General features: G+C 51.4%; 1 protein-coding gene across 2 annotated transcripts in view; it reads left to right on the top strand.

The window, feature by feature from the left end:
* The first annotated feature begins 395 nt into the window (after window positions 1–395).
* Window positions 396–19508, top strand: part of SH3PXD2A (SH3 and PX domains 2A) — a 286817-nt gene continuing 267704 nt past the window's right edge. Inside the window, exon 1 of one of the 2 annotated variants that reach the window (XM_032178540.2) lies at window positions 396–813. In XM_032178540.2, coding sequence (XP_032034431.1) covers window positions 742–813 — 72 coding nt within the window. In that variant the 5' untranslated portion in view covers window positions 396–741. The remainder of the gene's footprint in view (window positions 814–19508) is intronic. The other variant, XM_032178549.2, reaches the window with a different exon arrangement.

Below are 19508 nucleotides of genomic sequence, written 5' to 3' on the forward strand. Positions count from 1 at the left end.
CTGGGCTCACTTTCCCCGCTCCCTCTCCCCCCGAAGCCACCCTGAGTTTTTGTGCCCGGCGAACCAGCCCGGTGCCGCGCCAGGCCGCTGGCTGCGCGCTGGGCTCGGGTGGGGGCTCGTCGGCCCGCCCCTGCCACTGGGGCCGGGCTGCAGCCCCCTCCCCGTCGCCCCGAGCCCCTCCCCCGGCCCGGAGCCCCTCCCCGCGCGCTTCCCCTCGCTCCCCTCCCTCCCTTCCCTTCCCTGCCTGCCAGGCCCTGCCTCCGCCTCCTGCGCCCACAGCCTCCGCCAGCGCCGATCCCCCTGGAGCCCAAGCCGGAGAGCGGCGAAAGGGAGCCGCCGGCCCCTCCCCAGGACGCTGACAGCAGGCTCCGGGGCCCCCGCCCCGTCCCCTCGCCGGCGGGACACACCCCCGCCCCTCCTCTGCTCCGCCAGTTCCCGCCGGACCCACCGGGCGGCTGAGAGAACGAGCGGGCGAGCGCAGCGCGGCGGCCGGGCGGGAGTGAAGGGGCGCGCGGCAGGCCGGCGGGGAGCCCCCCGGGGTGCACGGACCCCGCGCTCCCTCCAGGACCCTCCCCCGTCCCTGGGCCCGGACCTGTGGGCGCCGGGAGTCCGGGCAGCGTTCGGCGCGCCGGGCCGGGGTGGCGGGCGGCCCCGGGACCCGGGCAGCTGGAGAAGGAGCCGGAGCCCGGCCGGGATGAGAAGGTGACGCCGCAGGGGGCGCCACTCGCTTTGTGGGGGAAGATGCTCGCCTACTGCGTGCAGGATGCCACCGTGGTGGACGTGGAGAAGCGGAGGAACCCCTCCAAGCACTACGTGAGTACAGCCCCCGCCGACCCTGCGGGGTTGGCCCGAGGTCCCAGGAGGGCCCCGGATGGCCCCTCGCCCCTCCCAGCTGTGAGGTCCCGAAGCTAAGCGCTCACTGGGCAGCCAGCAGCGGTGGAGTTTCTTCGCAGGGCTGTGATCTCCAGGGAAGCCTCTTCTGTCCCTCCTTCCCCCTCCCCGGTTTCTTTTTTTGGCATTGGAATTGGCAAGTGGCTGCCCTTGTCTGTTACAACGGTGAAGTCATCTGTCCGCCTTTGATGGATGGTGGGGGGAGCTTTCGTCAACCCCTAGCAGAGCAGCCCCGTCGGGAAAGCGCATCTCGTCGGCCCTCCCCAGGGGCCCTGGGCGCTCACGCTCACACAGCCCGAGATGCTTTCAGAGCTCGCTCTGGGGAGGGAAGCCTCGCGCCCTGCCTCCCACGCCAGCTCTGTCTCTGCCTTCCTAGGCCTGGGGCTGGGGGCAGAAGGAAGCCGCTGCCCCCTTGCCCAACCTCCACCCTCCGCGCTGAGCTTTGATTTCTCTCTTAAAGCCATTGTGTCCGTCGGTGTGAGGAGAATTGTGGCTTTTCCTTTTATCCCTCCTCTGGACGTGACCCTTAACCGGGTTCATTTCCTCTTAAGTGATGCTCCATCTCCAGACACGAGGAGGCGAATGTTTGCTGCGGTCTCCGAGGAACCGCCCCTCCCCCTTCCTCCCCCAAACTTTAATGAGAAGGGGTTAAGGTTGACTGCGCCGGCTCCGGAGCCTATGTGACAGTTCCCCTTTCATCTCAGCCGGTCCTGTCTTCCCATCCCTCACACCTTAGGAAGTAAACACGGTGTCCTTGACCCCTCTGAGCGTCTGTGCTCCTGTACTTGAGATAGAAGAGACCCAAGCACAGAGGACTGCATGTTATTTGCAAATTGTGTATTTAGAGGAGCAGTTCCAGCGCTCAAAGCATTAATCTTAACAGTTAAAACAGACGCTGGTTGCTGCCCTGGATTGCACATTGATCTCTGAAGTGCCTTTTCTTCCACTGTTGCAAAGGGACTGGGGTTTGTGGCAATGTCAGCCTCGGGCTACTCTTTTTGCCTTTGTCACCAGTGTAGCTCTGAGCTTTGAGTTTCTTTACAGCTAAGCAAATGCGGCTGGGGAGGAGGTAAATGTGGAGGCAGGTTCCTGACTAGGCAGGGAGGTGGGTGCCTGTCGGGTCCAGTCCCCGACACCCTTAGAGAGTTGTTTTGTGTCATCTGGTCCAGCAAGCATCTTCTAATGCTGTTACAAGAAAGCTCTTTTTGGAGGGCTTGGGTCACCAAGTGGTCAACCTGCTCTGTGGACAGATGTCCCTTTGTATATCCCAGGGTTTATTTTTCTCAAATGTTGCAGGCTAAGTTTTAAGTGTTCTCATTTGTAGTCCTCGGTTGAGCTTGGCACTGCATTCAACAGATGGCACTCTCTGCCCTGAGACCCTTTCCAACTCTGGATTTTAAATGAAACATCACATTTCAGCTCCCACCGATGGTGCCCAAGGTTGCAGATGCAGGACACACTGGTAACAAACTAGAACCGGGGCCCGCTGCAGACAGGATTGAAAGGCAAGATTGTGTGCTGGGGCTCCGAAGTTAAACGGTCTTGCTCAAAGCCTGGCACGCAGCCACTAACTAGCTGTGCCACCTTGGCAAGTTATTTAAACCTCCCCCAGCCTCAGTTTACTCAATTTCAAGTAAGGATAATAATAGTATGTACTTGTCGGGAGAATTAAATGAGATCATCTATGTAAAGCACTTAGCCCAGTTCCTGGCATGCAGTAAGCTCTTATTAAATGGTAGCTTATTATTGGTGAGATTCTGACTAAGAAAGTATTTTTGAAAAGCAGCTATTAATGGTCTGGCAAAAAGGAAGAAAGATTTTGGGTTTTAAGATTGATAATAACTTGTTCTATGTGGAAAACACAAAAGAAGTCCTGTGCAGTTCCCTCGAAATGATCATTTCCTTCCTTTTTACAGGCAAAGTGTTTCCCGGGACATCTCCGCTTCCCGAGTAAGAATCGATGACATTATATTTGGGGCAGGGAGTGATGTCTCTGAACAGATGGGGCCATACAGAGTTCTGAACTAGGGTTCTGGAAAACACTGAGAGGAGAAAGTGTTATATGTTGTGGAATTGTGGAACGGGCAGAGACCCGAAGACTCATCTGGCTCAACTCCTTCATTTTGCAGATGAGGAAATGGAGAGCCAGATTGGGTAAAGTAACTTGCAACACAGCTACTCACAGCACCTCGGTCTAACTGGCCTTTTGCCCGCCATGTGGGTTTTTTTCATTGCATGTACCCTAAGTCTGGTTGGGTTTGGCTAAGAGGACAAATAACTGGTGGTCAAAAAGTTTCTACCCATTTGGGGCATTGTATATATATTAATACATAACATAAGCATATCCAATAATAGAAAGGGGGAAATAAAGTAATAGAAAGGGCCTGGTGGCACAGACAGGGGCAGGAGGAGTGGGTTGGGGGAGGCTGCAGCCTCTTCCTCTCCTGGCCCTTGCACGGTGGATACCTCACACCAGAAGCTCAAGTGTTGTGGGTAAGGCCCTCTGGTGTGGTCAGCCGGCAGGACATGCTGCACCCATCGCCTATGTTCTGGAAACCCTGTACGCTGGAGGAGCAAGCCTCCTTCCAGCCTCTCCTCTGCTGTTGGTGAATTCTGAGTCTGTGGTTTGGTAAATTGCAGAGCAGAGAGGTTTTACGGGATGTGCGTGTTAGCCAGAGCTAGCCGATGAGAGGCCTGGGGCCCACGCAGGAGGAGCTCTGCTGGCTCCAGAGTGCTGGGAACACACTGCAAAGGTTCTCTCAGGACATTCTGCAAAGAGTTTGCTCATCCCCATGGGGAGGGGGAGCTGCCTGAACACGAAGGGTCCTGTGCTTTCGGTCCATTCATGAAGGCACGCAAGTAGCTTCCATCATGTGGATGGCACTCAGCCCTGGCTTCCTTCCTCTCTGCCAGGCCCCTGCTTGGGGTGGGGTTGAGAAGGGCAGGCAGCTGCTACTAAGGTCAGGCTCCCTGGCATGAAGCTAGGCTCCTTTCCTGGCTTTCTGAGCTGTGCCTGGGGAGACCCTAGGTAAACTGGCTTTGGCATCCGACCGCTTGTCTTGAAAATGGTCCTGATGATGCTGGATGCAGAATGCAGATTCCTTCATTTGAAAGTTTTTCAGTAAAGATTTGAATTCAGGTCCACCAGATTCTTTGTGCTCACAGGCAGGTATAGGTGTATATCAATTCATATGGTGGTGGAGAAAAGCTCGTTTATCTAAAACAAACAAGAAATTATATCTATTTGGATTTGGGAGGTATTGTACTTTTACAGTTGTTTTATTTCCTGATTGTTTATTTCAGGCAAATACCAATCATGAATGTCCTGATCCTCTGCAGGACTCTTTAGGGAATGCAAATAATAGCCAGTTTAGCAGTTACCATCGATGGTGAAACATACTTAACACTCGTGTTTTCGTGTGATTCCTGCAGGTCATTGAATGTACCCTAATATGGGGTAGGTTTTTGGATTCTGTTTTACAGATGAATTAACTGCAACTTGGAGCAATTCACCAACTTGCTTAGGGTCTCGCAGCTAGCACAGGGCAGATCTGGGGCAATGCAGGTCAGGTTAGCCCCAAAGGAGGATGTGGATATAAGGTGAGGCCCTTCTCTTCAATTAGAATCCGGGCAGGAACGCCAGGCTCAGCCCTGTTGCATGGTGACAGAGCAGTGCAGGGTTGTCTTTAGGACTGCCTCACTGTGGAGACATCTAACATGTGCCCTGCAGGTGAGTTCGTGGTGGGCAACGCAGGTGGGTCACTGTGAGGCAGGAGGAGTAGAGCAACTTCAGGCTGGTATCTGGTCCCCAGTAATGCTTAGGGTAATAAATTAAGGGGTGACCCTGTGGAAATAATACATTCTTCCTCTGTTTAGATCATCCCAGATTTTATTCTTGGTCCTGGGAGCTACATGCTTAGGAATTGGCCCCAAACTCATTCATTTCTCTGCCCTTCTTCTTCTTCTTCTTTTTTTTTTTCTCAGCCCTTAGATTGTGACTCCAGCCCCACAGGAATGAGAATGTGCAGCCACAGCCTGCAAGGGTCTTTTTCAGGGCCAGTTCCATTATGGAATGAGTATGGTGTTGGGCAGATCAGGCTTGAATCCTACCTGTGGCACTTCCTAGCTGCGCAACCTTGGGCTGTGACTCCGAGCCTCAGTTTCCTCACCTACAACTTCACAGGGCTTTTGGGAAGTTGGCCTGAGATAATTTGGGGTAAAGTGTGTACCCAGTGCCTGACCCCACCATGAGCATGCACTATATACTAGTTGCCATCTGCTGTTCCTGATCACCAAGGCACTGCAGGTGATTTAGGACCCAATCGGTGAATCTGAGAGAAAAGGAAAGACTGAGGCAAGAAGGACGGCCAAGCTTTTCACAGCCTGATGGGGAAGTGGGTTACACGCCCCATGGGAAGCACCCAGCCTCCAAGAGGAACAGATAAACACAGAGCAGCTGTTCAGACCTGGAGGGTTTCCTGGAGCTGAGCATTGGGATCTGGTGGTGGCTTTCTGGTAAGCTGGGAAGAAACAGAGGTTAGGAGAGAAGGAAAGAGGTTGCTCTGGGTAAGGGCAAGGTCAAATAGGATCCTAGCCCCAAGGTCAGCACCACACATGGGTTAGCACTCTTCCCTGCTCTCTCTGTCCCTGTGTCTCTCTTACACATGCACAAACATGGGAACGGTTTCTTCTCTAGGGAGGGAAGTGATTGAGGGGTGATTCACGGGTCTGACAAGGCTCCCTGCTCATGGAACAACCAACCACATCCTTCAAGGCCGTTGGAACAGGGAGCACAGCCAGCCATTTATCACAACCCTGTGTCGAGCTGAGTGAGGGCTTTTGGGGGGCAAACCAGGGTAGAAATTACCATGTGTGGTGGCAGGCAGAGGGGAAGGGAAGAGAAGGGAAAAATAAACCTATCTGATGTCAGAGGAGACCGATTCCAGCCCAGAAATACAAGCCCCAGCTGCTGCGTTTTCCAAAGAGATATTCCGGGGCCAGCATGAGTTAACTGACCGTGGAGGCTATGAATTAGGGAAGTGTTGTTAGGACTTCTGACTTTGGGTTTGCACAGCAGTTCCCTGTAAATTGCCTTCTAACTGCCTTAGCCTGAGTCACTGACCAGACTATTTCTTGGCCAGAAAAAGTTTAACGGGCAACTGTGTTCTCTTTTACCTCTTAATTAAACAAAATGAAACAAATAATAGAGTTATACACATGGTAGTCCCACTTACTCCTCTCGAGTTCTGAGAATCCAGGAAAGGGATAGTGGATGAGGATAGGGACCCAGGGGACAGGAAGGACAAGGGGTGTGTGTGGGAAATGAGGTGGAGATTCTGGCTTTGGAAATAGGTTCTGAGTGAGGGCCAGAGGTGTTCTCTGCCATAACAATTGCCAAAAATAATGGAAGCGCCCAATAGAGTGATCAGCGCTTCCAGAGGCGGATTCCCAGAGCAGCGTGCTACTTCCTGCCTGGCCTGGGCTTCTGCTGCCTGTAGTGCAGCCAGTCACAGGCAGGCAGGTGAATGGAAGGTCAGGAGCCTAGCTGTGAAGGGGATGGGGGTCACAGGAGGATCCCTCTTGTGCCTCTGGGTAACCCCCGGGCAAGTCACCACATCAGCCACAGAGACTGAGCCCTTGCTGTGTGCATGGTGCTGGTCAGAGTCCGGCAAGGCTGTCAAGACCCCGTAAGAAGGGGGAGAACTAACATACAAGCACCTACTATGTGCCAGGCAATGCAGAAGATGCCTTTAGAGGTGATTTTACTTGAACCTCATAACAACCCCATGTGGTTAGGTAGGTGTTTTTGTCCCCATTTTATAGATGGGGAAATTGAAGCTCGGAGGGTTCGTGTCATTCTACTCAGAGGAATTCTGTGGCAGGGCTGGGATTCTCACCCTGGTCTCTGACACCCACATCTATGAGTGCCACTTCTTTCCCGTCAGAGCTGGCTTGGTGAGAGAGAAAATAACCAGCGAGTCCAGGCAGCACTACCTGGGGATGAGGGGTGCACCTGGGAGGCTGTGTTGTCCCAGAGCACCTGTGTGCCATATCCCTTGGCTGAGCACTGGGATATCCTGGCCCCACCACTCACTGCCGTGGGATACAGTGCAAGTTACTTATGTCTTTGAGCCTCAGTTTCCTCATCAGTGAAAAAAAAAAGAATATATGAGGAAAGTTGGACCTAGCTTTTAGGGTTATGATGACGATGAAATGAGTTTGTAATTGTAAAGAGCTTAGACCAGTACCTGGCGCCTTATGGAGCTCAGCATAAGTATTTGCTATCACAATCACTAAGTCCTGAAGCTGTTCAGAGGAGGGAGAGCACTCTCTGAACTGGAGTTTCCAGGGAAGACCGACTGGAGAAGGCAGCTTCATGATGGACCTTGAGGTGTAATTAGGATTTGGCTGGGAAAGAGTAGGATTTAGATAGGAAAACTGGGGAAGGACATTCCAAGAAAGGGAAAAGCAAAGGTGCTGGAGGTGGAACGTGCAAGGAAAAGCTGGGCAAAGCCGAGGGTGGATGAGGGAGAGAAGGATGACAGGAAAGCTCAGGGCCAGCTCTGAGAGCCTCCGATGGCAGCAGAGGGAATTCAGTTTATTTTGTAGACGCCTTGGAATCTTCCTTTTCTCCCAAGGGCGTGGCAGGGAGAGGGAGCTAAATAGTCACTTTGAGGTCCTCCTGGTGGGCTCCAGGGCTGTTTTTGCGACTGTGCCTGGAACAGAGCTAGGTAAGGACTGGAACCTTTTTCTAGCTCTGCCTGGGGGACTCTTTAGTTGGCCAGCTGGGTCCCACCCCTCCTGTTTACAGCTCTCACTCCTAGGGGTCTGGCTTCCCCATAAAAAGTTGACTGCACCTGGGCTCTTGGAGAGGAAGGGTTGAGGAGGAGGAGGAGGAGAAGAGGGAGCAACAGGAAGTGAGGTGTCAGCTGCTTTGGGTCTTAACTAGCATAGGGCCCTGTATGGGAGGGCCTGATGCAGCAGTGTTTCAGGTGGAGTAATTTCCATCCACACTCCCCCAGTGGCAAGAACGAGAATGCGCCTATCCTCATAGGGTCTGGGGGCCAATACCTCACAGCCTGAGGGGAGCCCAGCATGTCTGTGTCTTCTGAACCATCCACACTAATGTTGCCTTCTACTTCAGGATCTTTCTGAACTTGTTTTATTTTTATTTTATTTTATTGTTTTATTTTTTTGAGACGGGGTCTCGCTCTGTCACCCAGGCTGGAGTGCTGTGGTGCGAACTTGGTTCACTGCAACCTCTGCCTCCCAGGTTCAAGCGATTCTCGTGCCTCAGCCTCCCAAGTAGCTGGGATTACAGACATGCACCACCACGCCCAGCTAATTTTTGTATTCTTAGTAGAGATGGGGTTTTGCCATGTTGGCCAGGCTGGTCTCGAACTCCTGACCTCAGGTGATCCACCCACCTCAGCCTCCCAAAGTGCTGGGATTACAGGTGTGAGCCACTGCGCCTGGCCTGAACTTGTTTTAGTTTTAAATGCAGTGCTTCAGCTGGGCATGGTGGCTCATGCCTGTAATCCCAGTGCTTCAAAAGGCCAAAGCAGGGAGGATCACTTGAGGCCAGGAGCTCAGGCCAGCCTGGACAATGTAGCAAGACCCTATCTCTACAAAAAAATTTTAAATAAGGCAAAATAATCCAGGTGTGGAGGCATGTGCCTGTAGTTCCAGTTACTCAGCAGGCTGAGATGGGAGGATGGCTGGAGCCCAGGAGGTTGAGTCTGCAGTGAACCGTGATCACACCACTGCACTCCAGCCTGGGTGACAGAGTGAGACCCTGTCTCAAAAAAAAAAAAAAATTCTAAAAAGCTAGGCATGGTGATGAACACCTGTAGTCCTAGCTACCCGGGAGGCTGAAGTGGGAAGATCACTTGAGCCCAGGAGTTGGAGGCTGCAGTGAGCTATGATTATGCCACTACATTCCAACCTCGGTGACAGCAAGACCCTGTCTCTAAAAACAAATAAATAAATGCAATGCTTCAAACTACCTCTTCATTTATTTGACCTCTGCTACACTCCCAGATAGTCTAGTAAACCTTATTCTTAGGGAAAATGTAATAATAAAAATAACAGCTGACCTTTCTAAATGTTTTCTATGCGCTAAGCGTTTCATATGGATGTTCTCAGAACAGCCCCATGCAGCATGTAGCTGCCGCCAGCATCCATACCGTACAGGTGAGAGCACAAAGGCTCGGAGAGCTCAAATGAATTGCCAGATGCCACGCAGGATGAGCTGCATGTGGAGGGGCCTGCACTGACCCAGGTCTGCTGGCTCCGAAGCCTGCCCTGTCCCCACAGAGACTGCTTAATGACACATTGCACGCCCAGGATGCCTGGGCTCCACGGTTCCACCTTAGGCCTAGTTGCTTGGCTCCTCAAGCCGTGAGATCTTCCACATGTCACCTCCCCCTTCTAGAACTACATTCGCCCATCTAGAAAATGGGGCAACTGCTTCTTTTCAGGCTTGCCTTGCAGAGGGGAGGGCAGGTATAAAAGCTGCTTTGGAAAGCACTGAACCCAGAGATGACAGCTGTGTGAGGGGGTCCCTTGATCCCCCAGTCTGGGTTAATTATCTAGGGCAGGGATGCTATACAAAACGAGTTGTTCCTGACCCCAGGGAATTTTTAAACAAGGTTCACCTGCCCAGCCACCTCTCCTGAGAAGCCTCATAGACAGAGTTGACTCAGGAGTACTTAGGCTCTTAGTGAAGATCTCTTCTAGAAAACGGCCTCTGGTTTTCCTTCTTTCCAAACCAATCTTTTTTTGTGAACAGGAAAAGACGGAGTTATTCCCAGTCCCATCTCTCCCTGCTGTTATCTGAGCGGAGGAAGTGATATGTAAGTGGCTGAGTTAGCAAAGGGGAAACAGCTGTGGTTTCTGCCCCTCCACTGGGCTGCTTTCTCTGTCCCTGTGCTGTCATTTCCCTTTGGCTGGCGAGGAAACCACCCTCCTCAAGCCTGGGCGGAGGCCCATGGCTGGGTCGGGGTAGACTCTGTGTGTGTGTGTCAATGCAGCATAAATTATGCAGTGGGGTGTGTGGGACCATTTAGCCTGTTTCTGGGATCCCTGGAGCATGAACTTCCTGTCGGAAACTGATTACTCTTATCAGATCTGACCACAACTTCAGGGAGTCAGGAGCGGAAGTAATGCCCCATGTTGAGAATGAACTTGCAGGGTGTACCAGGTGGGGTAGGGATTGATGGAGTGTGGGCTGGTTTGCACTTTTGCCCATCACTGTGTGGTCCCTGATGGAGAACCCACGTTGTTTTCCTTTTTTGAGGAGTACTCTCACTAAAGGAGACCTTGGCCTGTATTGTATCACCATCATCATAGAGCTGTTACAGGAAAGGGGTCCCAATCCAGACCCCCAGAGAGGGTACTTGGATCTCCAGCAAGAAAGAATTCAGGGCGAGTCCATAGAGTAAAGTGAAGGCAAGTTTATTAAGAAAGTAAAGGAATAAAAGAATGGCTGCTCCATAGACAGAGCTGCCCCGAGGGCCACTGGTTGCCCATTTTTATGGTTATTTCCTGATGATATGCTAAACCAGGGGTGGATTATTCATGCTTCCCCTTGTGAGACCATATAGGGTAACTTCCTGACATTGCCATGGCATTTGTAAACTGTCATGGTGCTGGTGGGAGTGTAGTAGTCAGGATGACCAGAGGTCACTCTCGTTGCCATCTTGGTTTTGGTGGGTTTTAGCTGTCTTCTTTACTGCATGCTGTTTTCCCTTTTTTTCTTTTCTTTTTTTTTGAGATGAAGTCTCGCTCTGTCGTCCAGGCTGGAGTGCAGTGGCGCAATCTTGGCCCACTGCAATGTCCACCTCCTGGGTTCAAGTGATTCTCGTGCCTCAGCTTCCCGAGTAGCTGGTATTACAGGCACGCACCGCCATGCCCAGCTAACTTTTTGTATTTTGTTTTGGTGGAGACGGGGTTTCACCATGTTGGCCAGGCTGATCTCGAACTCCTGACCTCAGGTGATCTGCCCGGCTCAGCCTCCCAAAGTTCTGCGATTACAGGTGTGAGCCACCGCACCTAGCCTACTGCATACTATTTTATCAGCAAGGTCTTTATGACCTGTATCTTCTGCTGACATCCTATCTCATTCTGTGACTTAGAATGGCTAAACATCTGGGAATGCAGCCCAGTAGGTTTCAGCCTTGTTTTACCCAGCCCCTATTCAAGATGGAGTTGCTCTGATTCACATGTCTCTGACACAGCTACCACATATTGAATTCCCATTTTGTGCCAGGCATTGCCTGGCCTTTGATTTATAACCTCTGGCCCCAGTGTGGCCATGAAGGTATGCATTTTTAACCCCATTTGACTCATATGGAACCCGAGGTTTGGAGAGTGCAGTTAGCATTGTTAAGAAAGCACAAACCAAGGCAGATGTGACCTCCTTCCCCTTCCCCAGCCTGCGCCTGGTTTTACACCATCACCGTGTCTTACACACTTGGTCCCTTTTCAGGGCATCCAGGGCTACAGGGGCTTCTGTGAGAAGGTGCCCCTCGTGGGGAACTTGCCCTGGTTGCTTTTGCCCATCTAAGTGTTCAGAGCGTATAGGGATTGTCCCTGTCCTTTGAAGTGGCTGCTTTGTAAACTCTTCCATAGTAGGCCCAATTCTGACCCAGTGTTATCCCGTTTCCTGATGGCCCAGACCCAAAAGGCTATTTTAAGGGACTTGCCTGTGTGGGAGAATTTCTCTCTGAAACAACAGAGGAGGAGGCCTGGCCGGCCTGGCATGGGGCTGGCAGTGGAGCTCCGAGAGGGTGAAACTCTGTCCTGAATTCTGCCTCCTGGGCTGGAACAGATTAGTTGAGCCCTCAGCATAGTGCCTGGCACCCAGAAGGGATAGAATCACTTCTTGATGAGTGTGAGATTCCCAGAGGTGGCAGTCCAGGGATTTCTGCTGGTCACAGCCCCAGTGGGCTGGCAAACTGATGCTTCTCTTGCAGAGTTAAGGTCCGTCATAGAACAATGTCTGCACTTTGGTCTCAAGCTGGGATTAATTACTGACTTTAGTCATCACTCATTGGCAACTTGAAGCAAGCAGCCTCATGTTTTTTGTTATTTCTGAACGTGGCAGCTCCTAGGCAGGGGAAGTGGGGATGTCAGGTTAGAGAATGTATGGGTGGAGTCCATTTTAGATGCAGGCACTTGTCTCATTTAATCCCTACAGCAAACCCTGGTCATCATCTGTGTTTTATAGGGGAGGAAACTGAGGCTCAGGGAGGTGCAGCGTCTTGCCCCATCACTGGCAGCAATGGCGGGAGCCAGGGTTGCATCCCAGATCTCTTCAGGAACAGAGACTGTAGCTACAGACGGCTTTGCCCGACAGCTTCCCTAGGGGATAGGGAGCTAGGGAGCTCGTCAGATAGGTCCTGGATAAAACTCCAAGGGGCTGAATTAAACCCCAGGTCACCTGCCCATGTGACCCTCCCTCTAAGCCCCTCCCTGAAAACATGATGTGGTTGGAGCGGACGTTAGGATATGATAACAAGCTCGCTATAGGAACAGATCTGTGCCAAGGTCTGGCCTCTATTTGCAGGTTCCAATTTGTATTCCCCTTGAACTCTTGCCCAGGGCCACTTTTGAAGGCCTGGCCCTTCAGAGGTTTCAGCTGCCAGAGTCTCCACATCCTCCTCTTGGGGATGGTGGATAGCATGGCATTGTGGTAGGGAGCATGGAGGAGTTTAAGTTCCTGGTATTTTCAGCCCCATGCTTGCTTAGGCAAAACCAGGCTCTGGAAACCAGAGTAAGCACTAAGAGAGGGACTTGGGTGCCAGCAGTTGGAAGTTGAGGGCAAAAGGATAGGGGCAGAGCATTGGCAGCTGCTGTCATGGGCTCTGGCTCTGAAGCTGGCTATGAATCACAGCCCTGCCACTCATTAGCTTGTTTCACTTGGCCAAGTTTCTTCACCTCCGTGGGCCTCAGTTTCCTAAGTAAAATGGGTATAATAATACTACTACCTAGCCCATATGGTTGTTACTCATATGATAACTGTTCCATAAACGGCACTATTGCTATCAGCAGCATTATCATCCTTCTTGATTTTGCTCAGTTTCTGCCATCTCCTGGAAGCTTCCCTGACCTCTCATCTTAAAATGACATTTCCAGTCTATGAATTTTTATAATGTTAACTGTTTTACCTCTCATTTAACACTTACCAAGAATGACCTTGGATTGTTCAGCCTTTGGCAAGCTGATACTTACTCATATTCATTCATTCATTGTTTCATTCAGTCAATATTTGAATGTTTACTATGTGTCAAGCACTGGGAACACAGCAGGGCAGATAAAAATCCCTGCCCGTTTAGAGATTACATTCTGGTGTGGGAAAGGAAACAATAAACAAACAAACGACACCCTGTCATTTGCAGCAACATGGATGGAACTGGAGGTCATTATGTTAAGTGAAATAAGCCAGGTACGGAAAGACTAATATTGATGTCCTCACTCATAGGTGAGAGCTAAAAAGAGTAGATCTCACAGAGGTAGTGAAGAGTAGAATGGCGGCTACCAGAGGCCAGGTGGGAGGGATAAAGAGAGATTGATTCATGAATACAAAAATACAGTTGGGTAGAAATAATACGTTTTAGTATTTGATAGTACAGTAAGGAAATTGTAGTTAACAATAATTTATTGCGTATTTCACAATAACTAGAAGAATTGGAATGTTCCCAGTACAAATAAAAGATAAGCATTTGAGGTGGTGGATATCCCCATGACCCTGATTTGATTATTACACATTGTATATAGGTATAAATTATCACATGTACCCCCAAAATATGTATAACTATTACATATCATTTAAAAATAAGAATACAATAAAATAAACAAAATAGGTCAAATACATAGTGTGTGAGATGGGGGATGAATGGCATAGGGAAAACTAAAGCCAGGTGAGGGAGACAGGCATGTTGGTGATGGTGGGAGTTGCTGTGCTATTTTTTTTTTTTTTTTTTTTTTGAGACGGAGTCTCGCTCTGTCACCCAGGCTGTAGTGCAGTGGTGCGATCTTGGCTCACTGCAAGCTCTGCCTCCCAGGTTCACGCCATTCTCCTGCCTCAGCCTCCCGAGTAGCTGGGACTACAGGCGCCTGCCACCACGCCCAGCTAATTTTTTTGTATTTTTAGTAGAGACGGGATTTCACCATGTTGGCCAGGATGGTCTCGAACTCCTGACCTCGTGATCCACCCGCCTCGGCCTCCCAAAGTGCTGGGATTACAGGCGTGAGCCACCGCACCCGGCCTTGCTGTGCTATTTTATAGAGGGTGGCCAAGGACAGCCCCACTGTAGAGGTGGCTTTTGAGTAAGACTTGATGGAGGTGAGGAAGTGAGCCCTGTGGCTATCTGGGGGAAAGTGGTTGAGGGAGAGGGAACAACAGGCGCCAAGGCCCCGAGGTGGCTGGTATGATGGCCTGAGTGGAGTGAGAGAGGGGAGAACAGCAGGTCATGGGGTCAGATAGGGAAAAGGGTCACGTGTAGCCTTGTATCCCTCCCCGCCCTGCACAGCATGCTCTGCTCAGCAGTGAGGCCTCATGATGACCTACTGGAGACTGAAACTGGCCAAAACACTGCCAGAGAGGTGGCTTCAAGGACTGCTTGGGGTTTGACCCTGACCCCCTAAAAGACACCTCCTGGGGAAACACAGTCTCCATCAGCAGTGTCATGGGTAGGAACTCCAGGGCCCCAAAGGCAGGGTACACACCAGGAAGCTTCACTGGCTGAACGTTAGTTTTGTGCCTACTGTGTGCAAGGTGCTGTGTTGAAAGCAGTGCTCCAGCTGGGAGGCAGGAGGCGGGTGGGGGGGGTGAATTCCTGCAAAAGCAGCGACCACCACATCCTTTCATCTTTAATGCCCCCTCCTCATGCTAGCAGAGGGTCTGGATCATGGTGTGTCCTGGATCAGTGTGATAAATACCTGGACAAAGGCTTCATTCTACTAAATAAAGCCCCTTCCCCCCCGACCTCACACTCCTATTTTTACCGAAGCTTCTAACTTACAGTTGCTGAAGTTGGTTGTTAGAAACTCGAAACACATGTTTCTATCAGTATTATATCGGAAATGGTGTTAAGATTCTCAAGTCAGCCCACCGAAACTTTTCTCATCCTCAGAGTAGAGTTGTATTCCTGACAACCAGGTATCTCTAGTTCACCTGCAGCATAGGCTAACCTGGGAGCCTAAACGCTGTGTGTAACATCCAGGGAAACTGTCTTCCATCGTTCACAGTGAGAAGGAAACCCTAAGGCTACATAACAATAACAACCATAACAACAGCAGCATGAATGAAGTGCCCGCGACTAAGCACATCACTCATTTAATCCTTGCAACAGACTATGAGAAAAGCACTATTACAGTCCTGCCTTTACTCGGAGAGAACAGAGGCAGAGAGAGATGCATGAGATGCATTTACCAATGGTCACAAGCTAGGAAGGGGCAGAGCGGGGTTCAGAGCCAGGCAGTGGGACTCCAGAGTCCTTCGCGAAACCTCTTGCTTCCTGGCCTTCCGGGAATCCCGCCAGCCAGCCTTGCTACAGCCCAGGGTGGCTGTCTGTAGACCTTACATTCAGGACACTTGTCATTAGGTGTTAACAAGTGTCAGGGTGAGGGAACAAAAGCCACGGGTGGCCAGTATGAGCAGTTTCTCTTTCTTCTCCCAGACAGGAAAAGCCATTTGTTTCTGGAACCTGACACTGCAGGGGGTGGGCTTGGTGTATGTGGCCGCCCTCCTGGGCCATTTACAAGTGCAGCACATGGGGCTGGGGAGGGGCTGGGCGGGGGTGGCGATGTGTTTATTGGTGGAAGCTAGATTAGGGTGTCTGGCAAGATGTTTTTGACACCTAGACCATTCCACTCAGTGAAACCCAACAGGTGGCCAGGCTGTTGCTTTAGCTGGAAGCGGGGCAACCTCCCCACCCTGCCCTGTTCAGTTTATTGTTGGAATGAGATGGGTCCTAACCAGTCCTTCCTCTCTTCCCTGGCCCCAAAATAAACAGCAGCTGTTGCTGGCGCCATCATTTCTGCCTCTGCCAGTCTGTCAGCAGCGCCGGGCTCTTGCCTGGCCTCGCCCTTTTTGATTTGATGGCACTGGGCATTGGGAGCCCGTTAGCTTTGCCCTACGGAGCCTGCCCTGCTGACCAGCTGGTGTGCCCTAACATGCCCTCTCCCAGGCCTGGTGGCTGCCCACTGGCATTGTCCCCTCCGGCCCTGTAGTGAGGCATGTGTGCATGGCGGTTGCAAACCGGATTCCAGAATCTGACATCCATTTGCCCCCTGGTTCTGCTGCTTAGTTGGTGACTTTGGGGAGGTTGTTTAATGCTGAGCCTCAATTTCCTTCTCTGTTGGGGCAGCTATTAGTATCTGTATCACAGGATGTTGTGAAGATTATGTCGAGGCAGCCAGTGGGAGGCCGACTGCCTGATGGTAATCCCAGCCTTGCCACTCAGGGGCTGTGGGGCCTTGGGGGTGGGGCTGTGTGGCTTTGGGGGAGGGGCTGTGTGGCCTTGGGGGAGGGGCTGCAGCTCTTTGCACCTCGGTTTTCTCATCTGTAAAACGTTGATAATAAAAACATCTCTCAGGCTGGTGATGAGGATGGCACAGGTTAATTAGCGGAAAACAGAAAACACTCAAAACACTGCCAGGCACAGAGCAAGAGCTCAGTGACTGGAATAGCATATGCTCTCCGTCAGAGAAGGCGGAGCATCCCCCGAAAGAATCCTTCGCATGTGCATGTCCAGAGCTGACACAATTGCTGTTCTCCTGACCTGACTTTTGGGTCTTGTACTACTGAGCTAATTTGCTTGGCCTCGTGTCGAACCTGTGATTAGAACTTCCACTTCAGGGTGTAGGGGTGGTGGTGGAGCTGGTGATGAAGGAGGCTGGAGGCATGAAAAAAGAGAGTTGGGATTTCTATTCTACTTGCTAGTGGTTCTGCTGATGTAATGTAAGAAATGGAAAGATTATGTCCACAGCCAAGGGCCGCCTTCAGAGCTGCTGAGCAGATCCCACGCAGGGTTGACCATTTATCTGTGCTGATGTGCACGCCCCAAGACATTCTTCTAGATCAGTATGTATGTTGATGTTCTGGACACCCTCCCTGTGGGCTAGCAGCTGGGGCCAGCTCATTTTGGCCTCTCCCTGGCTCTGTAATCTGGGAAACTCTTGCTGTCTTTGGCTTTTCCTTGCTTTTTCTCTCCATTTTGGAAAGATTATACTGGGAACCCCCATTATAACATCCAAATGGAAAAATCTTTATTCTCAAAAGGAAAAAAAAGTCATTGGCCCTGATTGTGTTGGGCCACAGTGCCAGGTGCCGCCGTGGGCACACCGATGCCTGGTAAAGATCCCCCACTTAGGACTGAGCTGTTACACGGTCTCCCCAGGAGCCTGGTCCTGTAGGAGAGGTGGCCACCTGTGCTGTTTTGCCTCCCTGGCCTTTGTCAGTCCTTGTCCAAGGAGAGAGGGCAATGGTAGCTCCATTCCCAATATTTGGGGTGCTGCCTTCTGACACATAAGTGAAGAGAATGGTCTGAACCTTAGAGAGGAAAGCAGCAAAGTAGTTCAGAGTGGGGGTTCTGAAACCAGACAGCCTGAGTTCAAATTTCAGCTATGCCATTTATTGCTGTGTGGCCTTGGGCGAGTCACTTACCCCCTCAGTGCTTGGATTTCCTCTTCCATTAATATGAGGATAATAGTACCTTCCCCATAGGGTCGTTAGGAGGATTAAACGCCGATGATGGCAAAAGCCCTGCTAAGGTGCCTGGTGCAGAGTTAGTGCTCCATGTTCCTGCCGTGATTTGCACCCACACCGCAGGTGAGTCTGCTTCCTATCAGCCCAGAGCCCCTGGGGCCTGACAGGTATATATTTAGAGCCCTTGAGAGGGCCACATGGTGTTTGTGACAGAGGTGTCTTGGATGGAGCCTGTGGCATGTTCTAGAGGAAGGGCGAGTATAAAGATTCAGGCCAGCAGGGGATTTCCTAGCTGAGTGTCTGTGAGGAGTCCTTCACCCTGGGGGCTCAGTTTCCGCAGCTAACCATGCCCATGCCTCCCTTGTTGGTTGGCTGTGGAATCAGAGACACCATGAAGCATCCGGTAGTCACTCTCCTTCACGGTGGCCGTTCAAACAGCTGTGAGGCTTGGCGAGGGCCTCGAGAGGCGGCTCAGTGGGCTCTGGCCTTTCCCGCTCTTTCCTGCACTCTCCTCTCGAGAGCAGCCCCGAGTTGTGCAGGGCTGTGGGTGCGGCAGGTGACGGTGTCTTCTGCAGGTACTGTCTGTGTCCTAGTTTGCAGAGCTCCTCACATCCACACCTTCTCTGAGGGGTGCTGCTGGGAAGTGCTACAGTTCTCCTGCCTATTTCACAGACAAGGAAAGGCTCAGAGAGGGTCCATGACTCCTGGAAGTATGGTGGGCACTGTTGATGCCCGCCCCATGTCTCCTGGGCTCACCTGAGTTCACCTGCAGTGCCCCAGCTGTGGCATCCAGCACACTGACAGCTCCCCACCTCACCTGTCTGTGTGAGCGCTCCCTCCTGGGCCATGGCCCCAGGGAAGCTTGCTCTGCCCAAGTGGGTGCACCTGAGAAAGACTTGGGGAAGGTAGGGGGCCAATTGTCATCCCTGGAACCCACCCTCAAGTGGTGGGGAATAGGAGTTATCAGCCTGGATCCAAGGCCTTGTCTTAGGGTCGGCTTCAGGAAGAACCCAACTAGGATGGCAAACTTCTCCTGCTAGCAAGTGGTGGAGCTAGGACTGAAAACCTCTGTCTGGGACTCCCAGGTCCCCACACCACGCTGCCTGTCTGGAGGTTTATGGGTTTCTCGTTATAGAGGAGTCAGACAAGAAACTTGTTTGATGAGGCCTTCTTGCTAATAAGAGGGCAATTTCCTGAGTAGGTAAAAGAATAGAGGGCTGAAGAATACTTGATAAGTACAACAGCTTCTAGGGGCCCACCAGGGAGGGGCTCAGTCAGTGCAAACATGATGGGCGGGCCTTGGAAACAAGGGAACCCGGCCTTATGTAGACTTGGCTCAGGAAACAAATGAGAGACTTAGGGATAATAGAAATCTAATACCTTCATCCATCACTCGTCAGGCTGGGAGGAGCAGCATCAGTAAGTGTCCAAGGAAACCAAGAGGGGCTGCCAGCTCCTGTGCCCAGGTGCAAGGTGACATATATGAGCAAGACACTCTGCTTGTTTGTAGTAAAATTCCCTCTGTAAAATCGGGCTAGTTGCCAGAGCATTGGACATTATGAACATGAAAGCTTCTTGTGACGGTGTTTCGAATTGTGGAGACACTAGTGTGTTTTTAGATATGGTGAGAATATCTTTAAGAAAACAAAGGGAGAAAAGAAGGGGTGTGTGTGTGTGTGTGTGTGTACATGTCTGTGAGTGTAGAGTGTGTGTGCACTCGTGTGTTGGGGAATGTTGCATGTGTATGGACATGTCTGTGTGGGGGTTTGAGTGTGGACTGTGTGTGTTGGGGGATGTGTTATGTGTGTATGGATGTGTCTGTATGTGAGTTTGAAGGTGGAATGTGTGTATTGGGGGATGTGTTGTGTGTGTATGGACATGTCTGTGTGTAGCTGTGAGTGCA

This window comes from Hylobates moloch, unplaced genomic scaffold (assembly GCF_009828535.3).
Source record: "Hylobates moloch isolate HMO894 unplaced genomic scaffold, HMol_V3 SCAFFOLD_3, whole genome shotgun sequence".
In the NCBI taxonomy this organism is placed as follows: domain Eukaryota; kingdom Metazoa; phylum Chordata; class Mammalia; order Primates; family Hylobatidae; genus Hylobates; species Hylobates moloch.